This window comes from Periplaneta americana, chromosome 9 (genome assembly GCF_040183065.1).
Source record: "Periplaneta americana isolate PAMFEO1 chromosome 9, P.americana_PAMFEO1_priV1, whole genome shotgun sequence".
NCBI lineage: Eukaryota > Metazoa > Arthropoda > Insecta > Blattodea > Blattidae > Periplaneta > Periplaneta americana.
In genome coordinates, this window is record NC_091125.1 from 11536264 (window position 1) to 11557893 (window position 21630).

A 21630-nucleotide genomic window follows, 5' to 3' on the forward strand; every position below is an offset into this window, starting at 1 on the left:
TCACTCTGAATACATGAAAATTCTTACTGAATAACATTATGACATGTAATGAGCAATATAAGCTAGAAATTTTACATAGAACCGAGATATTTTATATTTTAATTCATATTTTTTCTTCGGGATCAATTTAACACACACTTGAGTATTAATGTTACAAATTAGTTCTTGAGTACTTAAGTTTAAAGTAAACTGTAGGATAGTGATAGCTGCTGAGTGTGTGTGTGTGTGTGTGTGTGCGTGTGCGCGCGCGTGCGTGCGTGTTTTTTTGGGACTTGCTCACTGGAAGTGTCAACAAAATCTCCAGCACTTTTGTAAATATTTCAGAATAGCATATGCCAACTTACATCCCCTGATTGTATGCAACATTTTTATAAGTTTCTCTTTAATTGCTGCTGTGGCTTATCACTAGTGTAGTGTATTGTTTCCATCCAAGTAGGCCAGGTCGTGATGGAATTTGTGGTGGACAAAATAGTTATGTTGTAGAGGAATTTTCTTCGGGATGCTTCCATTTCCCTCTTTCATTCCATCAGCACATTCCACCTTCCCGTCACTTCATCTATCATCAGCAATAGTTAAAAAGAGGCTGGAGTGAAGTGTTGGGAGTAGTATGAGTTTTGGATGCTGACATAGGTGCAGTCACAAATTTCGGATTCTTGTTATGAACAAAGTAAGCTACAATCATGAACATGAGTGGTAGAGTTATTCCTTCTTCACATATGTACCACACAAGGCGACACACTTCTCTCACTGATCAGTTAGCTGGCAGAGACCCTGGTTGTAAAGTCCTCACTTTGGCTGTTAGGCAAATAATATTTAAGGAGAAAAATTCGCTCCGGCACTGGGGATCAAACCCGGGTCTTTGGTTCTACGTACCAAGCGCTCTGACCACTGAGGCTACGCCGAATTCAATCCACAGCACCGGACCGAATCCTCCTCCTTCAATGTTTCCGTTTGTGGCCTGTCTCCAAGTTAGGCACATATTGTGTTGATGTATATGTCCAATGTCAACTGCCATTATAGGCAAGTGTTCCACTTTGACAGTCACTTTGTCGTCATCCTGGAAACACTGTGACACAGCACACTCGTCATGTGACGAAGGAGGAAGAAGTCACTAGGTGCCAGGTCAGGCGAATATAGAGCTTGAAGTGGAATTTCATAACCCAGATCTGCTGCACAAAATGAGCTGCCCTGTTGTCGTGGAACAAATGCACCCTGTTGGTCAGCTTCCAATGGTTCTTTGCCTTTTTATTTCCGCATTTATTAATCGACCTGTCTTGCTCAACTGATCGATGTCTCAAATGTCCAGATCAGTTTAGATCTCACCAAGTTGTTGAATTTAAATTGGTAGCTGGAACACAATTTTTTAAGGTATGTTTTGCTTCTTCCATATCTCCAGCATTGACAGTCTGACTGTTTCATATGGATGTTTACAGCTGTTGTGGGACTCCTTTGTCTACATGATATATTTTTCTTTTTACTGTGTTTACTTTTTTAAAAGTTATAACGTTATTAGTGATTCTAATGTAACTTTTTTATTTTACGTCATTACTGAGTGGTTGACGTTCTATCATGCCAAATACAAAGATGTAGTTCTACGTTAAAACAAAAATGGTGCTAGGATTCTCGTGTTTTGCATCATGTCACAAATGTAGAAATATCTTACATATCAGAGCCATATATCTACTCCATCAGGGAATGCATGAAAAGCTTTCCTTAAACTCATGAACAGAGGCTAAGATAACAAATTTGTCATAACTGAGGTAAGAAAGTGGCTAAGAGACGAAACAGCAGAGTACTATCACGAGATTGTTTATTTTCTCATATCTATGTGGCATAAGATTATTGATTTGAAAAGAGACATGTGGAAAACTGCATTTGGTAGCCAAAAGATTGAGGAACTATCCTTGAATGAGAAAAAAAGTGTTCTCTCTCTCATTGAAAGCCCTTATAGTTTAATGAAGCCCCACTGTAATCAAAGCAGAATATTACTGATGTCACTATCGGAAATTTATTATTATTATCATCATCAGTATCGTCCTTGCAGGTATTAGGCCTAGTGGCCTGTTACGGTCTCCGTCCATCTTTTATTATTATTATTATTATTATTATTATTATTATTATTATTATTATTATTATTTGTTTCAGCTGCAATAACACTTGATGAAGAAGATGTGTTCCAGTGTGGCAAGTGTAAAAAGCAGTATACATCATTCTCACTGTTCATGGCTCATAAAAAAGAGCATGCCATAGGAGACCAACTTGCAGGTATGTTTAAAACCCTGGGTTAAAGAAGTCAAATTATATCCTTCGTTATTGCACATTGCTACGAGACTTCTTAGCAGATTTTGTATTTGTTCTGATGAAGCTATTATTTAAGAATAATCATATAAACAGAAATGTATATTTGTTTTTAATACACCTACAATAATACAATTGAACCCCGATTATCCGTCACCCTATTAACTGATCAGCGGATTATCCAACTGTCTTTCTCTCACCCCTTTCTTTCTTTCTTTGTTGCGGAAAAAGTACAGTAGCCTATGTGGTACTATACCTTATATTAATTCCTATTCTTTTGTAGAGTCTGTTATTATAAGCCTTTATCCTTACATATTACTACTGCCGGCAATAGGAACAGTTATTGATAGGCCTACTTGAAAGTGTTTTGCCCAAATTGTAAAATAGTCACTACCTGCTTTCAAAGAAATGGTCCCAAGAACTTCCGCAAAATTTATAGCAAACCCGTGCAGCATTCAGTCCTTATTCTACTGTTCCAGTGGGCATGCTTAATAATTTATATGCAAAATATCTTCCGCAGTTGTCAGAAGTGTTTTTTCAAAGTATCGAAATAAAAGTACAAATAATTGATCAGTTTGGAAAAAGAGAAACTGCAGCACAGCTCGCATCAGAATACTAGATTAGTGTTACAAATATGCGCGATTTAATTAAAAACAAGGATAAAGTGTACAAAGTCTGTAAATCTACAACAGGAAACCTCTACTATTCCTATCTTTCCGCATAGAATCAACGCAAGGAATTTACTTGCCCCTTATAAACCCATTGTTGGCAACCAGACTTATGGCCAGTTTTTCCAAGTAATGTTTAATTTGGCTAAACAAATGTTAAATTAACAGCTGGTTTATTTTTAACGTTTTGTTAAGATGTTTTCCATTTTTCCAACATAATTTTGTTTAAAATAACCAACACTTAACTTTAACTGTCGTTAATACTATTCTAACTACTCAACAGCAGTTGGTAATGATTTTGCATGTATAAGACAGCGTCTTATTGGCTGATATTATTATTTAAATTCTGTACTATGGAGTAAGTCATGAAACATGTGTAAAATCGTAACCTATTGCAGTAGCCATGATTCATACAGTACAGAGAATTGATAAATGAAAGTTGCATTGACTGCTATTGAATAATAATAATTATGTATGGTTACATTTTATAATGCTAAATATGAATTTCTGTTTAGAAAAATCTCAGCATTATGACCACCAGGTGACAATAATTACATGAATGTGTGTGTAGTCAACTGCACAGAAAACCCCGAGGAGAATTCCATATCATATAAAATTCTCTAATTTAAGTTCATGTATAAATTATATGTAATTTCGTCCTAAAGAAGCAATTGCTGCTGAAACATTTTATTATTTACTCACTGCGTATTTTGAAGCACTATTGACATCGGCTATAGTTGAAGAGCTAGTAACATAGGATCTAGAGTTAATAGTAGCTAGTGAATTGGAACAAGTGGCCTATTTCAACTAGGTAACATACAACTGAGTTTTATTTTAAGACATGAAAGTGATTATTATAACTACATACCGGTACCTAAGAAATATTACTAAATTAATACATAATGTGCATTCAAACATAACAAAACTTAATTGGTATATTAACTCTCATTTATTAGAATTATATTATAGCTAGCGACAAGATATGTTTGCACTGGCTTTAAAACAGAAGCGAAAGAGCTGGATTCTTGGAATTTATAATCGTTTTCTCTCCGATGGAAATTTAATTTTCCAGCAGGATAATCACCCCGCGCACACTGCCATAAACGTTCAAAGACGGTTCACGGAAAAGCATGAAAAAGAGGAAGATTGACAAATATCGAGACATCCCACCTCAAAATCCAGATCAGTTCTGGGATCAAGTTCTGGTTACCTGGGAAGATTTCGCTAAGGACCAGAACTATTTCCGCGATCTGGTGGACTCAATGCCCCGAAAATGCCAGGCAGTGATAGACGCCGATGGCATGTGGACAATGTATTAGATCCACATGTGTATTTCTTTTATTTTTCTTTAATTTGTTTGTTTATCTTTGTTTTATTTCGGGAAGAAAATTGATCTCCCAAGAGTTTTTTAAATTCTCCTAGTAGAGCCAGAGTTGCGAAATAATAAGGTCCACTACACAAAATTATAAAAATGAAGAAAGGTAACATATATAAAAATTAGTTACGTGAAAAAAAAAAAAAAGTTATCGCCGAGAACCGAACACGGGCCATAATGGCAAGCCAACACGCTACTGACTACTCCATCGGGGTGTCATGACGTAAACAGCGCGACAAGGCACATATAGCTGGTAGGCTTGAAGTCTACGGACAGCTCACATACTAACATAATCGTGTAAATATTTCAATGTTCAGTACTAGTTAATGTTTCATTTGGACTTATTTACTGAAGCTTGGTGAAACGGTCCTTACTGTAAACATTCCTCAAAGAGAAACATAACATGTTATTTTCACAACTTTTGTCTGAACAGCTGTGGTGTTATCCGCCATGTTTAACTGTTTGTTAAATGAGTTAACGGCCTGAAATCCTACATTTAAAGTTAACAAACGGTTAAGAATCTGTTAAGCCAAACTGGTGTTGAACAAATGGAAAAACTGTATTTAACAAACTGTTGAAGGTTTAACAGTCGTTAAGTCTTCTAACAATACTTGGACAAACCGGCTATTAGAGTGAATTTCTGATTAACTATCTAGCATGTTAAACACAAGACCACGGAGGAAATTATGAGGCTGTGTAATCAACTTACTTTATGAAAATATTTTATGGTACGTATTATCCGATTTTTTTCGATTAACTGTCCAGTCCACCCCTTTGATTGCCACGGATAATAGAGGTTTTACTGTATTTAGTCAGACGAGTGAACAAACAAGAATGGGTGCAAATACTTACTTTATAGCAAGGTTTTACAATACTTCTGCTTTCTCTTTATATGAAGTATAGGAAAAGGTAATGTGATGCTATAAAAATTGTAGTTTTTGGTATGTCATCTGTGTTTCAGAATACAAGATGAGTCAAGATTTTCGTAAGGGAATACCACAACTAATTCATAATGCTCTTGACAGCATTTTGGCCCAAGACTTGTTTTAATTTACATTTAATTTTGCTTTGTAATGAAGTCACTAGGGAAATGTAACTTGAGACTGTTAACATGCAGCTACTAATTACAATAAAACTTCGATTTTACATTCACTGAATTTACATTTTCCTGGATTTCACTTTATAAATTTGTAGTCTGTACTGAAAGGGTTTAAGGTCAGTGTTAAAATTTCCCTGATTTCACAATTCCTGATTATTGCTTTTTTGTGATTATACATTCGAATTTTTAAGACTTCTAGTGGAAATTCCGTTGATTTTACGCACATTTCCATTCATGAAACTTTCATCTAGCATGTATTATGATTGATTTAGTGGAGTGAAATTAGTCAGTGAAACAAGTATGGGAACAAGGAAGCAAAGCTACACTATTTTTGTTTTGACTTTTGTTGGGAATGTAAGTACAGAATTGTTTAGTAATCAACAACCATTGCAAGTGAAATTAATAACCTTCTATTTATTGCGAAAATATCTCCAAATGAAAATAAAATGAATAAAGTATTTTTTAGACATTTGTAAAAGTAGATCTTTTAACACTGCTCAAGTTTGTTAAGAATTGAATTGACTACCAGTATTGTCAGTGGTGGCTCGTGGCTAAAAATGAGTATCTGCTATAAAATAGGAAATTAAAATTTGGTTGACCTACTCACTAGTGGCATAGTGTGAAGTCCATGCTGCGCTTTTATTGCTGTAGAAGCTGTCAATTGGCGTTGCCAACACATCAATTGTATTCCCCGTCAGTCTAACACCTGGTAATCCATCAGAATCCGTCAAAATTTAAAAAAAGACCCACTCAATACATCTATATACAAATAAAAGCAAATATTAACGCAACTTCCTTAACAATCTTCGTTAAAATAATAATAATTCATTCACAACATCTGCCTCTAGTTCTGCAGTTGCTGATGTGCTAGGTTGGTTATGCATCCCCAAAAATTAAGCAATATTAAAAGTTGACAGCAGCTGAAAGAAGTCAAAAGACGATTTAAATTGTAATTTCCGCCAGTAAATCCGTAACCTGTCAAAACCATTCTTTTCCCATTCGCTACATTGAAATTCCATCAGTTTTGACTGAAAACTGACGGAATTTCCGTCCAATTGGCAACACTGATGTCAATTATTTTGGAGTTGATCCCCTCCATATTGGCAACCAGCACCAAAATTTTAAATTCGAATAGCATTCCGGTGCTTGGAGGTTGAAGAAGTAGAATAGGAGTGCAGCATCTTTGAATTAAATTTTATTACATATAGTACATATAAATAAGCTAATAATAAATGTTATAAACAACACATTTCAATTCCATAGGAAAGTTTAATAAGTAGCATAAGAATAAAATAGTCGTCCCTACATTCTGTGATAGAATTTGTAAAATAGACACAAACTCACAAATAGTACACTACTGCTTCTCAGAGATGTTGTGACGTCCGTGAACCGATCTACAAATAGTCACTCACTCCTGATTGGTTGTAGGTTTTATAACATGCCAATGGGAACGAGTCATTTCAACTCACTGCTTTGTCTTGCAGCTCACACTGTTTATAATGGGATACCGTAGATTACATCATACATCAAGAGAATGTAAGCTCTGTGCACATGTGCAAGTTTCGCTGCATTTCACTGACTGGGACTTGCAGACAACGTATAAGCTATAGACAATAGATTCTTTGTACATTGGAGCACGTAAAATGAAAAAGAGAGAAAAAAAAAAGATTATACACAGGACAGAATATTAATTGTGTGTTGCAGCAATGCAACACATAAAGAGCGGCCACCACTGAGTATTGTATGGTTGTGTGTGAAAAGTATTTTAACGTGAATTTCAACTGCTCAGACCAATAATTGTCAATTATTTCTCACCTGAAGTCACACTGCAGCAATTACACCTGAGCAATAAAGAGGTTTGAACAATACCAGATCTACTTATAAAAATTACTGTATTTGGTTGAGAAAAATACACAAATTAAATAAATTGCTTCAAGAATTAATTTATTGATGACTGTATAAAACAATTAAGAACTAAATATAATATTACAAAAAAAAAAAGAGAGAGAATGCACCCAACTTTGAACAGGGAACCTCTAGATCTGCAGTCTCCAATTTTCTACCATTGAGCTACGCCACTGCCTTTTTTAATGCTTGACAGTTAGAATTAGAGAGAATATAGCAGTGGAGAAATGAGGGAAATGTCTCAATATTTGCATGGATTAACACCTGTCTAAAAAAATAGTATACGAAAAGCATGTTTAAAATGATTTTATGTCACAAACGTCTCTGTCCACAAAAATGCCATTTTAACACATGTATTGTAAATAAATATTCAACTCAGGTGGGTCATTCCATGTGAAGTGATTCAGTGCAATTTACCTTATCACTTTCTTCTCATTTGATTTTCTGCACATGTTTAATACTCTATGAGAGAATCTCATATCTAAATTTTTATATTTTTCCCTTATCTGATTTTTGTTTTATCAGAGTTTAAAATTAAAAACCCTTACTAATTTTCACATAGGTGAGTATACATAATTGCTATTTTCTCAGGCTGTAATTGAGATATTAAGACAACTAAAAATCATTTTGCTCAAATTTTAACAGGCTTTCATGATTATATGTAACATAATTATATTTGTGGAAGTCAGCATTTTACATTCAAAATTCAAAATTCTATATCCAAAAAACCATAGGATTAGAAATAAAAAAAATAATTTCTTCTTTGATATCTTAAGATTATACTTACAAATTTTGAAATTGGGATCTGAATGAGATCTGTTTCACGGATTTTTATTCACTGGTGCACATTAAAAACTGTTATGAATTTGTCTATTAATAATTGAACCTTTGCCCGGAAAAACAATGTAACAATTTGTTATTTTTGAGAAAAATAAGAAAATGTGTTAATGGTAAACATTTCACTTTATTATTGTATTTACATAGGTTGGATAAAAAGTAATGGCAACACTGCTGTCACGTGACGATGGTGCGTTCGAGAGCTGCCAGCTGTGTGGACATGAACAAGGACTGTTAGATGAGTCAGTGCACCAGCGGCAACAGTACTCTGTCAATCTACTGCAGTGTGTAGAACGTTGACTTTCATAGGGATAATGCGAGTGCCCTAAGACCACATTTACAAAACTAGAGCAACGTTCCTGGATCAAAATTGAAGTGACATGAGGTCGTAGTGCACAAGAATGTTTTCAGGGACTGCATGAAGCATATGCCGATGCAGTGATACCATATCGCACAGTGGCACGATGGGTTAAAGCGTTCCGGAAAGGCAGGGATGCCGTTCAGGACAACCTCCATACAGGACGACCCCGCGTGGAGGACAACTCAGTTCAACTCCTTGCTTCCCTGTTGGATGCTGATCGCTGATGCATGTGAGTTAGCAATGGAAGTCTGAGTATGTCACAAAACTGTGCTTCATATTCTGCAAGACATTCTGGGTTACCGAGGTTTAACAATGGCACCGCTATTCAGACGCACAGGCCTTGTTGGACCAGTACCAAAGGAAAGATGACGACTTTCTTGGACGAATCATCGCTATGGACGAAACCTGGGCTCGCTCATACGAACCAACCAAACTTGAAACATCAATCAAATGAATGGAAGCATCCAGGTTCTTCTCGTCCGAAGAAAGTGCGCCCTACACAAAGTGCTGTGAAGGTGATGTTCATTGTGGCGTATGACATTGATGGGGTAATACTGCACCACGCTGTACTTCCAAGGCAGACGGAAAACGCGGACTACTGGAACATCCACTGTACTCACCCGATATGATCCATGCGATTATGATCTTTTCACCAAAGTGAAAGAACCACTGTGAGGGACCCGGTACAATACCAGAGATGAACTTATCCTTGCTTTAGGGCGGTCAGTACGGAACATCAACAAAGATGGACGTGCTGATGGTGTACGATGCCTTCCAAACATTTGGCAAAAGGTAATAAATAAGGGGGGGGCGACTATATAAAAGGTACGTAGATGTTGTACCCCTGTGAATAAAGCCATGTCAGAAATATCGAACTGTTGCCATTACTTTTTATCCAACCTTAGTATATAAACATATGTGAATACTGTGAAGATACGTTCATTAAGTACCCCTAAGCTATCATATTCATTGTTGTAAGGGATTGTTTGTGTCCACATCAATGGAAAAATGATGTGTACAGGGTGATTCAGACCACCCGTAACAGTAATTTATTTCGGAAACTAGTGCATTAAAATTTTCGAGAAAAAATATTTATTACTAACCACATATGAATGTTCACTTGAGATTAATTTCATCTATCAGCTCTAACAGAAAGTAGGATCAGTGGCGTATCACTTTAAAATTTCAAACGGGAGTATGGGTCAAATAGGGTACCATTTGATAGAGCTCTTCAAAACAAACAATTTTCATAGGAAACGTTTTTTTATTAATTCCTCTTCTTTCAATGAGAAAACATATGAAAAGGCAATAGGTGATTCGGACCACACAGAAGTAATTTATTTCGGAATCTAGTGCATTAAAATTTTCGAGACAAAAATATTTATTACTAAACCACATGTGAACTTTCACTTGAGCTTGATTTCAACAACCATCCTTAACAGGAAATTTGGTCAGTGGCGTATCACTTTAAAATTTCAAATGGGTGTCAGGGTCAAATAGGATACCATTTGTTAGAGCTCTTCAAAACAGACATTTCATAGGAAATGTTTTTATCAATTCCTACTCCTTCAGTAAGAAAATGTACAAAAAAACAATGCCATCAATATTGAGAAATGTCACAAGACGAAAATGTAAACAAGACAATTAATGTTTACATGTTACTGAAAGACTAGACAATTCCATTAATTTTTTATAAATGTTCAAACTGTCTGCCATTCTGAGGAGCACACACCCGTACTCTTCTTCTAACATTGTCAGTGACTCTTAACACTGTTTTATGTCATCTCTTGTTGTGGGACAATCTTAATAGCCGATGTTTCTTAGCTGTCCCCAAAAATAGAAATCCAAAGGATTGAAGTCAGGAGATAGTGCTGGCAATGCCACAGAACCTAATCTCCCAATCCATTGCCCAGGGAAGACCTGATTGGCTGTATCACATGCCACCAAAGAGAAATGAGCTGGGCAATCATCCTGCTGAAGCCACATTAGTGCTCGTTTTGCCAGTGGTACGTTTTTCAAAAGCTGGTTGAGGATGTTCTTCAGGAAGTCAGCATACATGACACTATTCAGAGCACCTTCAAAGAAATCAAGTCCAATGATTCGGTGTCCAAAGATGCCACACTAGACATTGACACTCCACCTATGCTGGCTGTCCACTTCTCTCAGCCAGACAGGACTGACTTGAGTCCAGTAGTGGCCATTATAAATATTGACATCGCCATTTCTCTTGAATGTCGCTTCTTCTGTGCAAAGAATACAGCGATGAAACCTACAGATTTTACCTGACAACTCTATTTTTGGGGACGATTAGAAAACATCATTTATCAAAACTGTCCCACAATAAGAGATGACATAAAACAGTGAATCCGGGAGACCTGCCAGTCACTTGACCACGCCGAAGTGTTACGAGTGACTGACAGCGTTAGAATAAGAGTACGGGTGTGTACTGGACAGAATGGCAGACAGTTTGAACATTTATAAAAATTAATGGAATTGTCCACTCTTTCAGTAAAATATCAACATTACTTGAAGCGTCGGCTGGAACAACGTTATAAGTTACATTTGGTAAAATTTACAGGAGCTGCAAAAATGTGTACACATACAACGTTGTTCTTATGGAATAGCAAACTTTTGAGTGGACAAATTTCACGTACTGCATTGATGGACAGTTACAAGCCAAAGAGTATAGCAAGGTAACATGACATACAACATTATTACATGGAAACACGCCGAATGAAAATTTTGTAACTTACAACGTTGTTCCAGCCGACGCTTCAATTGTCTTGTTTACATTTTCGTCTTTTAACATTTCTCAATATTGATGCCAGTATCTTTTTGTACTTTTTCTCATTGAAAGAGTAGTAATTGGGGAAAACGTTTCCTATGAAAGTTGTTTGTTTTCAAGAGCTCTATCAAATGGTACCCTATTTGACCCATACTCCCATTTGAAATTTTAAAGTGATACGCCACTGACCCTACTTCCTGTTAGAGCTGATTGATGAAATTAAGCTCAAGTGAAAGTTCACATGTGGTTTAGTAATAAATATTTTTTTCTCGAAAATTTTAATGCATTAGTTTCTGAAATAAATGACTGTTATGGGTGGTCTGAATCATGCTATATGCATAATGATGATACATTGTTTTTCCATAAAACGGTTTTCTTCTTGTATTATGGATGCGAATTAATTTTTTATGTGAAGTTAGGTGCCACTGAATATTAAAAAATACTAAAAATAAATTTGTCCCAAAATTGGTCACATTTTATTCATGGTGTGGAAGATACGCAGTTCAAGGTATGAAAAAAGACGAAGGAAACAATGGCAATACAGTACTACAATGCAGGCACAATATCAATAGTAAAATGGTCTACCGCTTGGAGTAACAGCATGCCTGACCGTGGAATGAGCTGGCCTGGGTTCAAATCCTGGTTGGTAAAATTACTTGGTTGAAATTTTTTCCGGTGTTTTCTCTGAACCCATTAAGAGCAAATGCTGGGTAACTTTCGACACTAGGCTCTGGACTCATTTTGCTAGAATAATATTACCTTCATATCATTCAGACGCTAGATAGCCATAGCAGTTGATAAAGCGTCATAAAATAAACCACTAAAAACAGTAAGATGTTCAGGGTTTTAAATGCCATTGTTGATCCTTTGTGCCATCACCATTAGTGGCAACTAAGACTCTGTAAAAGTCAGCATGCCCAGGCTTCAGATACCGACACATGTCCAGAAGATCACGTAATTTCTGGGATTTGATTGGAAGAGTACTGAAGCACAATGACTGCAAGTCCAGGTTACATAAGGCATGAAATTTCGCCATAATGTTGCATTTTTTTTCCACGTTTGAGACTTCAGGAAAAATAAAACAAGTTTTCCACAGCGCTAGCTCATTAAGATAGAAACACACTGAAATATGTCCAGGATCATCAGATATCAATTTTATTCACAATAAATCTGTGACTTTATTCTGTGATGGTCTGATGTATGCCTCGACTTTTGAAAAATCTCTGAAAAACTGCTGCTTCATAACCAGGAATTGGAATGACTGACTTGGGCGAATTTCTTCTAGGATTTGTTTCCACTTATTGTAGATCACAGCACAGAATAATGGTGTTTGTATGCTTCTTGGCTCTTTCTTGATCAAGTGATAGGTTTCTTTTAACCTTTTTCGGCCTTTCAGTGGTGTAGTTTACTTTGCTCTGTGGACCTGTTTCAGCGCACATGTGTATGTAATATCTTTCACGAGTTTTGCAAGTGTCTGATCGCTGTTGTCCAAATTTCAATTTAAAATCCGTCATGAGGATTTGGCGATACAGCTAATATTGAGCTGTAGTGGATCCATGTTTTTCTGTTTTTCTGCAGACGGAATTTCTAATCCATTTACCTTCACTGCGTAAGTGTAAGTTGCTTGTCTAAAGGAACTTTTCAGGGTATGTCGTTTGATGGGACTCGCACTATGCATCCAGACAAATACAGGGTGCGTCAAAAACACTTGGCGGTTTTTCCAATGCAATACAAATCATACCCGCTGAATATCACTTGCGGTAGAGTTGTTTATCAAAACAGAGTCCGTTACTGCTACGCAGCGCTGGTTTTGAATGCAGTTTGATACACGTCATGCACCTAGTCGCAATACCTTGGTATTGTGGGTACATTAATCATGTCCGATGAAGCATACTTCCACTTTTGTGGATATGCCAACAAGCAGAATTACCGATACTGGGCTCCCAACAATCCTCAGGAACTGCATGAACGTCTGCTGCACAGTAAAAAGATGATAGTGTGATGAGGAATTTATTCGGATGGCATCATTGGACCTTATTTCTTTGAGGATGAGGTAGGAGCAACAGTTACTAAACTCCGTGCGTTACATGAATATGCTGGAAATGCTTCTTCCGAATTTCGCCCGTGGTCATCGTGAGTGGTGGTTCCAGGTCACAAAGCTAGGATCTCCATGACCATTTTTAGAAGATTGTCATGCAAACAAAGAGCGATGGCATGTTGTCGAGTTGACTGCCTGGGACTATGACGCACTGCTTCGTGAACCCGTTCCACATTTGCTGGTGTGCGAGCCGAACGAGGACATCCAGGTGGCTTGGTATCCTTTATTGACTCCACTGTACGCCATTTTGTGCCCACAATACCAAGGTATTGTGACTAGGTGCATGACGTGTATCAAACTGCAGTCGAAACCCACGCTGAGTAGCAGTAACAGAATCTGTTTTGATAAACAACTCTACCGCAGGAATGCGGTGTTCAGTAGACCAACGTTCCATCACAACTGAACTCCAAACATACACAACACAAGGATACCCACTACAGCAGCAACATTCAGCGAGTATGATTTGTATTGCAGTGCAAAAATCGTCAGGTGTTTTTGACGCACCCTGTCTGCTTATTGTATGACTTCTGATGAAAGCTCTTGAACAGCACCAGTTTCACGTCAAAAGGCAGCAGGCACCCCTTGTTGTTGAATGACAACAGTTTTATGCGCTTCTCTTCTTGATGTATATGCTTCCCTGACATCCTGCAATCTTTTTGTTTTATTGTCTTTCTCTTCTGATGGATTACATTTAAGTTTTCGATACCTATTTCACTTCTTTGCGTTGGACAGTCAGATTTGCGTTCTTCCAAGACCTGCCATCTTGCTTACAGATACACTGTTGTACCAGCATCACAATGGTACACAAGTGGAAGAAATTTTAGGTAAATGGCAGGAGTAGACACCTTGAAGCATATATAATGTTTTTAGATCAAAATATCAGTATCTCATTTTTTGTCAGATAGCCTACATTGTTTTTCCGGGCAAGGATTCAATTTTAATACCTATTTGTCTTTAAGTTTTTGTATCATGTAGATGATTGTTTATTGGTATTGTACACTAGTTTTAGTAACACTGTCAAATCCTAAAAATTCTGTTAGTGAAGTAATTTACATCAGACTATTTCGTTTATATGAAGTCATTCCATTTTCTGCCAATAAAGTGTAATGAAATTTTGAATTCCAACCAATCACTGTTATACATCGCGATAATTTCTGCAGCTCGGTTTATCACTATCAATTTATCGCATGGTTGTTCTTTTGTTTAGTTAGTGTCGCCAACCAACTGTTTCCACATAAATCGATGAGCATGAATCCATTGTCTTAAATAAAGTGCGAAATTTTACTTCTACATATTCATCTTTTAATTCCATGTCCATGTCCATTGTATCTAAAGAAAATTACACTCCTTCATAACAATTGTTTATTTAATGAATGTATTAATCAGATTATTTGTAATTATACTATAAAATATTTCAATTAAATCATGATTTCAGCAGATAATGAAAACTTATTTCTATTATAACAACAAGAGAAAAGTGCAGTACATGTAATTAACATTTTTAAACCTGTATTTCGCTTTTGTCAGTTGGCATTATTGAATAATATTCAATTTCTTTATTGCAGTAATCGTTATTCATCTATTTCGACTACACAATGTCTGAGTAGGTTAGGTATTCATATACAGTTATTAACATTTTTTTGAGCGAATTTTATGGATATATTATTTACATTTTTATTTTATTCACGAAATAGTCCTAATAAATGTCACTTGAGGTCTGAGATTTCCCAAATAAATCTTATCTCTTGTGACATTACTATAGATAAATCACTATTAACTATTGGAATCACGAACTTAGAACCACAAACTACTTCCACCAGAACCTATTAATGAAGATGGTACTGGTCAAGCTTGGTGTCAGAGATTTAAGGATGTCACATGTAAATTTTGGTAAACAACCCCTCACTCCAAGTAGTAAGCCTGTTACATCCCAGTTGTAAAGCGAAATGCCATATTTTTCACTGAGGTATGGAAGACAAGATACATATTTAGCTCGCTTGTTATCATATATCTGCAGTGCCTGATTTGTGTCTCGCTCAAAGCATTTTGTAGGGTCTAAGACTATCGCTTTCTGGGTTCTTCTATTGATGGAAATTATATCCACCCTTCTATGAGAGTCATCTTCAGAGACACAAAGAATCTCCTCATGTACTTCCCATCCTCTGTTTCTTAGCAGGTTGGCACGATGGTGTCTTTTGTTACGCAGTAACTCCCCCTTCTTTCAGAACCCCAGTATGTGGCCAAGTGTTTCAGTCTCACTGCAGCCGGAATGGTGACAACGGATAGTACTGAAGGTTCTGCCAGGGACAGATCTCACCATGGTGACTTTGCAACACATCTTGATGGCATTGATGTATTCCGAGGACGAAAGAACTTTTTAGAGGAGATCCAGGAGTGACTTTGGGACATTCTTCATATGTACAAACACCTTTGCCTTTATGTGGGAGATGGCATGATATCTGGAATGATTGTTTTCTGAGAACTTCTCTGAGATGTTTTCCTGTAGTTCGAGGAGTAACACTGTTTGGAGCAATCTTCAGGCACATGAGAGATGTTTTCTTCTACTTTTCTAGATGTGCATCATTCACCTGTGCCAGTCGCCTACAGATGTTATAGTGTTGAATACTGGCTCTCAGAATTCCAAGACCTCTTACATTCTTCGATGCATACAGCATGGCATTCGGAGTGTCATCTGGGAGAGAATATTTCCTTGATTACACTTCTGATAATTTTATCAGTATTTTTCAAAAAAATTTGAGGAAGTTGGCTGTGTGTGGCACATTGCAAAGGATAAACAAGATCTGGTCATATATATTCATTAATTATTTTTATTTTTTGGTTTGGTTTTAGGGTTATTCCATATCAAATCAACAAGGCGCTCAACTCGACCGACTCAGATTTCTTTAAAAATTTGAGGGTTTGTTTTACCTGCCACACTAACTAAAACTACCGAGTTTCATATATCCTGTGCTTTTCGTTTTCTGTCAGCGGCATTTCAAACATGAAGAAAAATCATATTTTTGTAAGCACACCGCTTCAATTAAAATTATATATCTCAAGAACATCTCCAGATAAATTTACAAAATTTGGGTGATACATTCTTAATATGTGATAGTTTTATTGCTTATATTGTTTTCTGCATGTATTCAATTACACTAAAAAACATGGTGAAACAGTTTTCATATATTCATATTTAAAAATGTGGGGGTTCTATTTTAAGGAGAAAAATATATAGTACGCCTCAATTAGTGATATAATGAACTGATAAGTTTCAACTTGGAATCATCATAGGTTACAAAGATAAAAATTATTATGTCACTGCAAGCGTAAGCTATCCATATAAGTCGCGATAATTATGTCCCACACATTCGATGTATTTAATTATATTTGATCATATTCTTGAATTTCGCTATGTAATTTAATATGTAGTACATAATTCGAATTTTTTAAATTATTGTCTGAAATAAATTATTGTCACATGGATTTTGTTAAACCTGAAGTTCTGTAAGAAATGCTTACCTTTCATTGCTGAGATGAAATAGACTGATCATCTTTCCAGACAGGATGCTGCGTTGTTTCAGCTGCATTTTAAAACTGCTTAGCAAGTATAATACCCATCCTAAACAGCAGGACTGTATGAAACTTGTGTTCCAGGCACTGCGGTGGATTTTGCAAATCGAAGAGCAAGCATTTTTTCCTCTTCAGTATAGCTTTTTTCAGGCACATAAACGGTATTAATGTTTGGGAGATGATCCCTTGTCCAGTCGTACAATTCCCTAGGTGTAGTTATTTGTTTATCGGATGGTCTCTGCAAACTAGCACAAGCCGCAAACGTTTTAAGTGTCCCACTTACAATGTCGCATGCTCTTTTGCCATGTGATATGCAAAAATAATGCAATTCTGCTAGAAATCCAAAATCTTCTTCATGTAATGTGAGGTTCAGGAAATTTTTTCCTATTTTTATACTGAGCAGAGAATCCATCGGAGAAATACATAATTTTTGTGGTGAATTACAGATGTTTGTTTTTATGACTCCATTAGATATTTTTGAAACATATACAGCTGTAGTGTCATATTTCAGGCAGTGTGAAATTATTACCAGATTTTTAATAGAGACTGTATCGGATGACAATTCGTTATAATATATTACGAAAGTATGAATGGTTGTCTGCACATTAGCCCTGTGATATGACTGAATTTCGTCTTGGATTACGAAATAATAGTTTTCAGCATAGTCGCATAACACAACAAGCTGGCATGGCTGTAGAAATGATTTCATATCACGTTGAAACTTACTTTGTTCAGATGATATAAATGAGTGAGTCAGTAAATCACCAAGTTTCTCCAAGAGACAGTCGAAAAATTTGCCTATGGGTTTCATTATGGTCTCAAGCGTTGATCGGTCAGTCGTCATCCACTGCTTGTAGGTCACTGATTCACCGAAGTTTTATTCGAAACATTTCTCTAAACCCTCTCTTATTTTGAATGGTTCAGGACATTCTGTACATTTCCTGAACAAGCAATTTATATGAGGAGGATTGCACACCATAGTAGCCAAGAAATGTTGATAAGTTGGAAGGTATAAAGAAAAATTTTCTAGAAATCCACATAGACCTGAAACTTTAATAAATTGCTTCCGGCATAAGTTTTACATTCTGATGAGGACAAAAACCAGACAGTATAGTTCCACTAACTCCAGCTAGAATACAATTTCTTGGTCTAAGAGCTGAAAATTTGGAGAATATTACCTTCATTTCAGGGTTCGAATTTTTAAGCGCTGCATATAATTCATTTCAGCTCATGTGATTTACTCTGTGATTCTTTAATCATAACAAATATTTCTTACCAGGCATCATTCTGCTTATCTCGTCAGAACAACAGAATTCTTTAACTTTACCGGCAACAGCTGCAAGCAAGGGTTTTCAAGGTTTCGGATTTGGTGAACACAAAATTCCCTTTCCCTATGCCAGGACTTTGGCTTTCCGAATTATGTATTCGAAAGCTGAAAGAAAATCCTTTTTTATATTATTTATGCCCCAGCTTTTAGGTAGTAGTGTTAAAATGGTGATATTCTCACTTTTACCTGAATTTTGAAAATTTTCCTGCAACTGAGACAAAATTTCAGAATCAGAACTTGATGAAGGTCCTGGTTCCTCGGCGTCTTTAATGTCGAAGACTTTATCTTTTACAATATTTTCAAATTTCTGTCCTTTATATTTCTCTTGTAGCCTTTTTTTTGTTTAATAAGGAACACACCTTGGTCAAAAAGACTTGTATTTAATGAACTTACATTTGCTGTAGAATCGACGTATTCTTCATTTCTAGAGTCATTCTGAGGATTCTGCGTAATAGCATCATATTATATTTTTATTTCATTGCGACACATAGTGAACACCTTTTGTTCCTGTTTTAAATCAGGAAATACATTAAGCATCCACGATATAACACTTCTTAAATTTTTCCTCTAATTACAATGCCCTGATTTCTTGAAGGGATTGCAGCAAACATATAACTTAAAACGCGACTCCATTACATCGCACAAAACTACCACATACTACAAAAACTAACGGCACTGCACTTGAAACAGATCACACGTTTTGTATAAATTGAAGACTGTATAAACTGCCACTCATGATGGCCTGACAGATCGACGATGCAGATAAATAATCAGACAAGTACGAACTCGCACGCATGCAGTGTTGGTGTAAGATGGGTTTAAGTGCTACAAACCAAGACATTGATATATATTTTTTTTTACTGATATTCCTGAAACATTACCAAAATGAAACTTCACCAAGGGGAGAATGCTCTTACCTCTATAACATAGGCTATATTTTTCGCGAAATAATTTGTGTCCCACATTTTTAGATATTCAATGTTAAACTGTGTTTCACGTAACCATTCAATAAAGAATTCGATACTTTGATGCAAACCTATTTTTATTGAAAAGTATGATTCCTTAGCTTTAAAATAAGCCCAAGTTTAAGATTCTACCTCAGTTAGAAGAGAAGTTATGAATTATTTTTTTTAACATAGTATGCAACTTTTTTACATTTTTTCTCATATTGACAGAATTGCTGTATGGATACTGTGCATTATTGAGGGCTAAAATTTTACATAATTAATTGACTTAAGGTTCTTTACTATCCCACCAAATTTAATGAAAATCTGAGGTGGTCGGGTTGAAAAGTCCACTTTTTTGTGTTGATTTGACATGGAATGGCCCTTTAACAATATGCATCGGAGAGATTATTGAGGTCACGTGATAAATTAGTTATAATTTTCTTTTTATCTAAGTTTATTTCTACTTTGAATAACAGACCCATCTGATGTTGTAAGTTCTCCTGGCAATAGTTTTCCTTTTTTAATTGTAATACATTTACTTTTGTTGGGATTAATTTCAAGACCTATTTCTACTAGCTTACTCTCTGCCAGATTAATAAGCTCAACAGCTGATCTCTCGTCTTTTCTGATTAAAGCCAAATCTTCTGTAAATGCAAATCCATTTACGCAAGACAGGTTAGTACTAACAGCATAACTGTACTGCTTACTGATGTAATAATCCGTCAGATTTTCTAGTACATGATCTAATGCCAAATTGAATAATATAGGTGGCAATGAAGAACCTTGCAGAACACCATGCTTTACTCTGATTGGTTTACTTTTAAATACATTTGTATCTATTTGTAGTTTGTTGTCTATTAACAAGGATTTAATTATGCAGTACAAATTTTTTTAAATATATGATTTGCTAAGAGCTCGTAAAATATTATGTTCATGTCCAATCGAATCAAAGGTTTTCGAAATGTCCAAAAATTACAATGCAGCAATTCTTCTTTTTCAATTTAGGAGATTTAAGACATCAATTAACTAGAGAAGCGTTAATGTGTGTTTCTGTCAACTTCACAAATCCTCTTTGTTGAGTATTTAGGATAATGTAAGAGCGAAGTTTTGAATCAAAAACTCGTTCAATAATTCTTCTAATTACTGAAAAGATTGAAATAGGTGTCCATTCCAGAAATGGATGAACCACCAATTAAATATGTTGATATGAGGAACCATTCTATGAATGTGCCTACTTTAGAGTACTTGAAATCATCATATTTCTCACAAGAACTGACGGCAGACTGTGGTTCAGCACCAAGTGACTTGTTAACTGCAAGTTCAGACGTGTTCTGACATGCATGTTGGCAACAAAGCAACTTAGTTCTATCAACACCAGAGCCCTAAAACACCAATAAAATCAAGTGCCAATATTCAAACTGTCACTGTCACAAAGAAAAACATCATTCTAATTGTTTAAATATATTTAACTGCATCTTATGGAAAGTATATTATATATTTTTGTTACTGAAATAAAAACAATTTGAAGAATAAGAGCCCATTGAGATCCCAACTTCGAAATTTGTAAGGGCAATCTTAAATCATTAAAGAAGAAACATAATTTTGTTGTTTAATTTTTAGTCATATTGTTTTTTGGAAATAGAATTTTGAATTTTTGGGCCCACCCACTACTCATCAGGAAGAGAAAAAGGAATTGGTTAGGTCACTGGCTAAGAAGAAATTGCCTACTGAAGGATGCACTGGAAGGAATGTTAAATGGAAGAAAAGTTCAGAGGAGAAGAAGATATCAGATGATAGACGACATTAAGATATATGGATCTCATGCAGAGACTAAGAGAAAGGCAGAAAATAGGAAAGATTGGAGAATGCTGGGTTTGCAGTGAAAGACCTGTTCTTGGGCAGAACACTATGAATGAATGTAAAATGCAAGCATCCACAAATATAATCGTGTTATATATCAAATGAAAGCCTGGTGAAATCTCAGCAAAATATATATATATATTTTTTTAAATTTGTTTTAATATTTCAATTACAGCCAGAGAAAATGACATTTTTGTATATTTGTGTTTGATCAGAATCACACATTTTTTCTTTAATTTCAAATCATTATAATTGAAAACGAGATGAATAAAAATTATGAAATTAACTATTTACACTCTTTTGTGGGAAACCTGTTGACATATCAGATTTCATAAAAATTTATTAAAAATTGGATCACTTGACATGGAATGATTCGGGTATAGATGAATAAATGCTGATATTAGTCGAAGCTGATAGCCACTTAGGAATGTCACTCTGATGTGCACATAAGTATGACGATGAAATGTGACTCCTGTTCCTGGGCATTGGTTCGAATCTCT

General features: G+C 35.8%; 1 protein-coding gene across 1 annotated transcript in view; it reads left to right on the forward strand.

The window, feature by feature from the left end:
• LOC138705778 (zinc finger protein 341-like) overlaps positions 1 to 21630 on the forward strand; it is a 149641-nt gene that overhangs the window by 23478 nt on the left and 104533 nt on the right. Inside the window, exon 3 of the mRNA XM_069834412.1 lies at positions 2146 to 2265. Within this exon, the coding sequence (XP_069690513.1) occupies positions 2146 to 2265 (120 nt within the window). The remainder of the gene's footprint in view (positions 1 to 2145; positions 2266 to 21630) is intronic.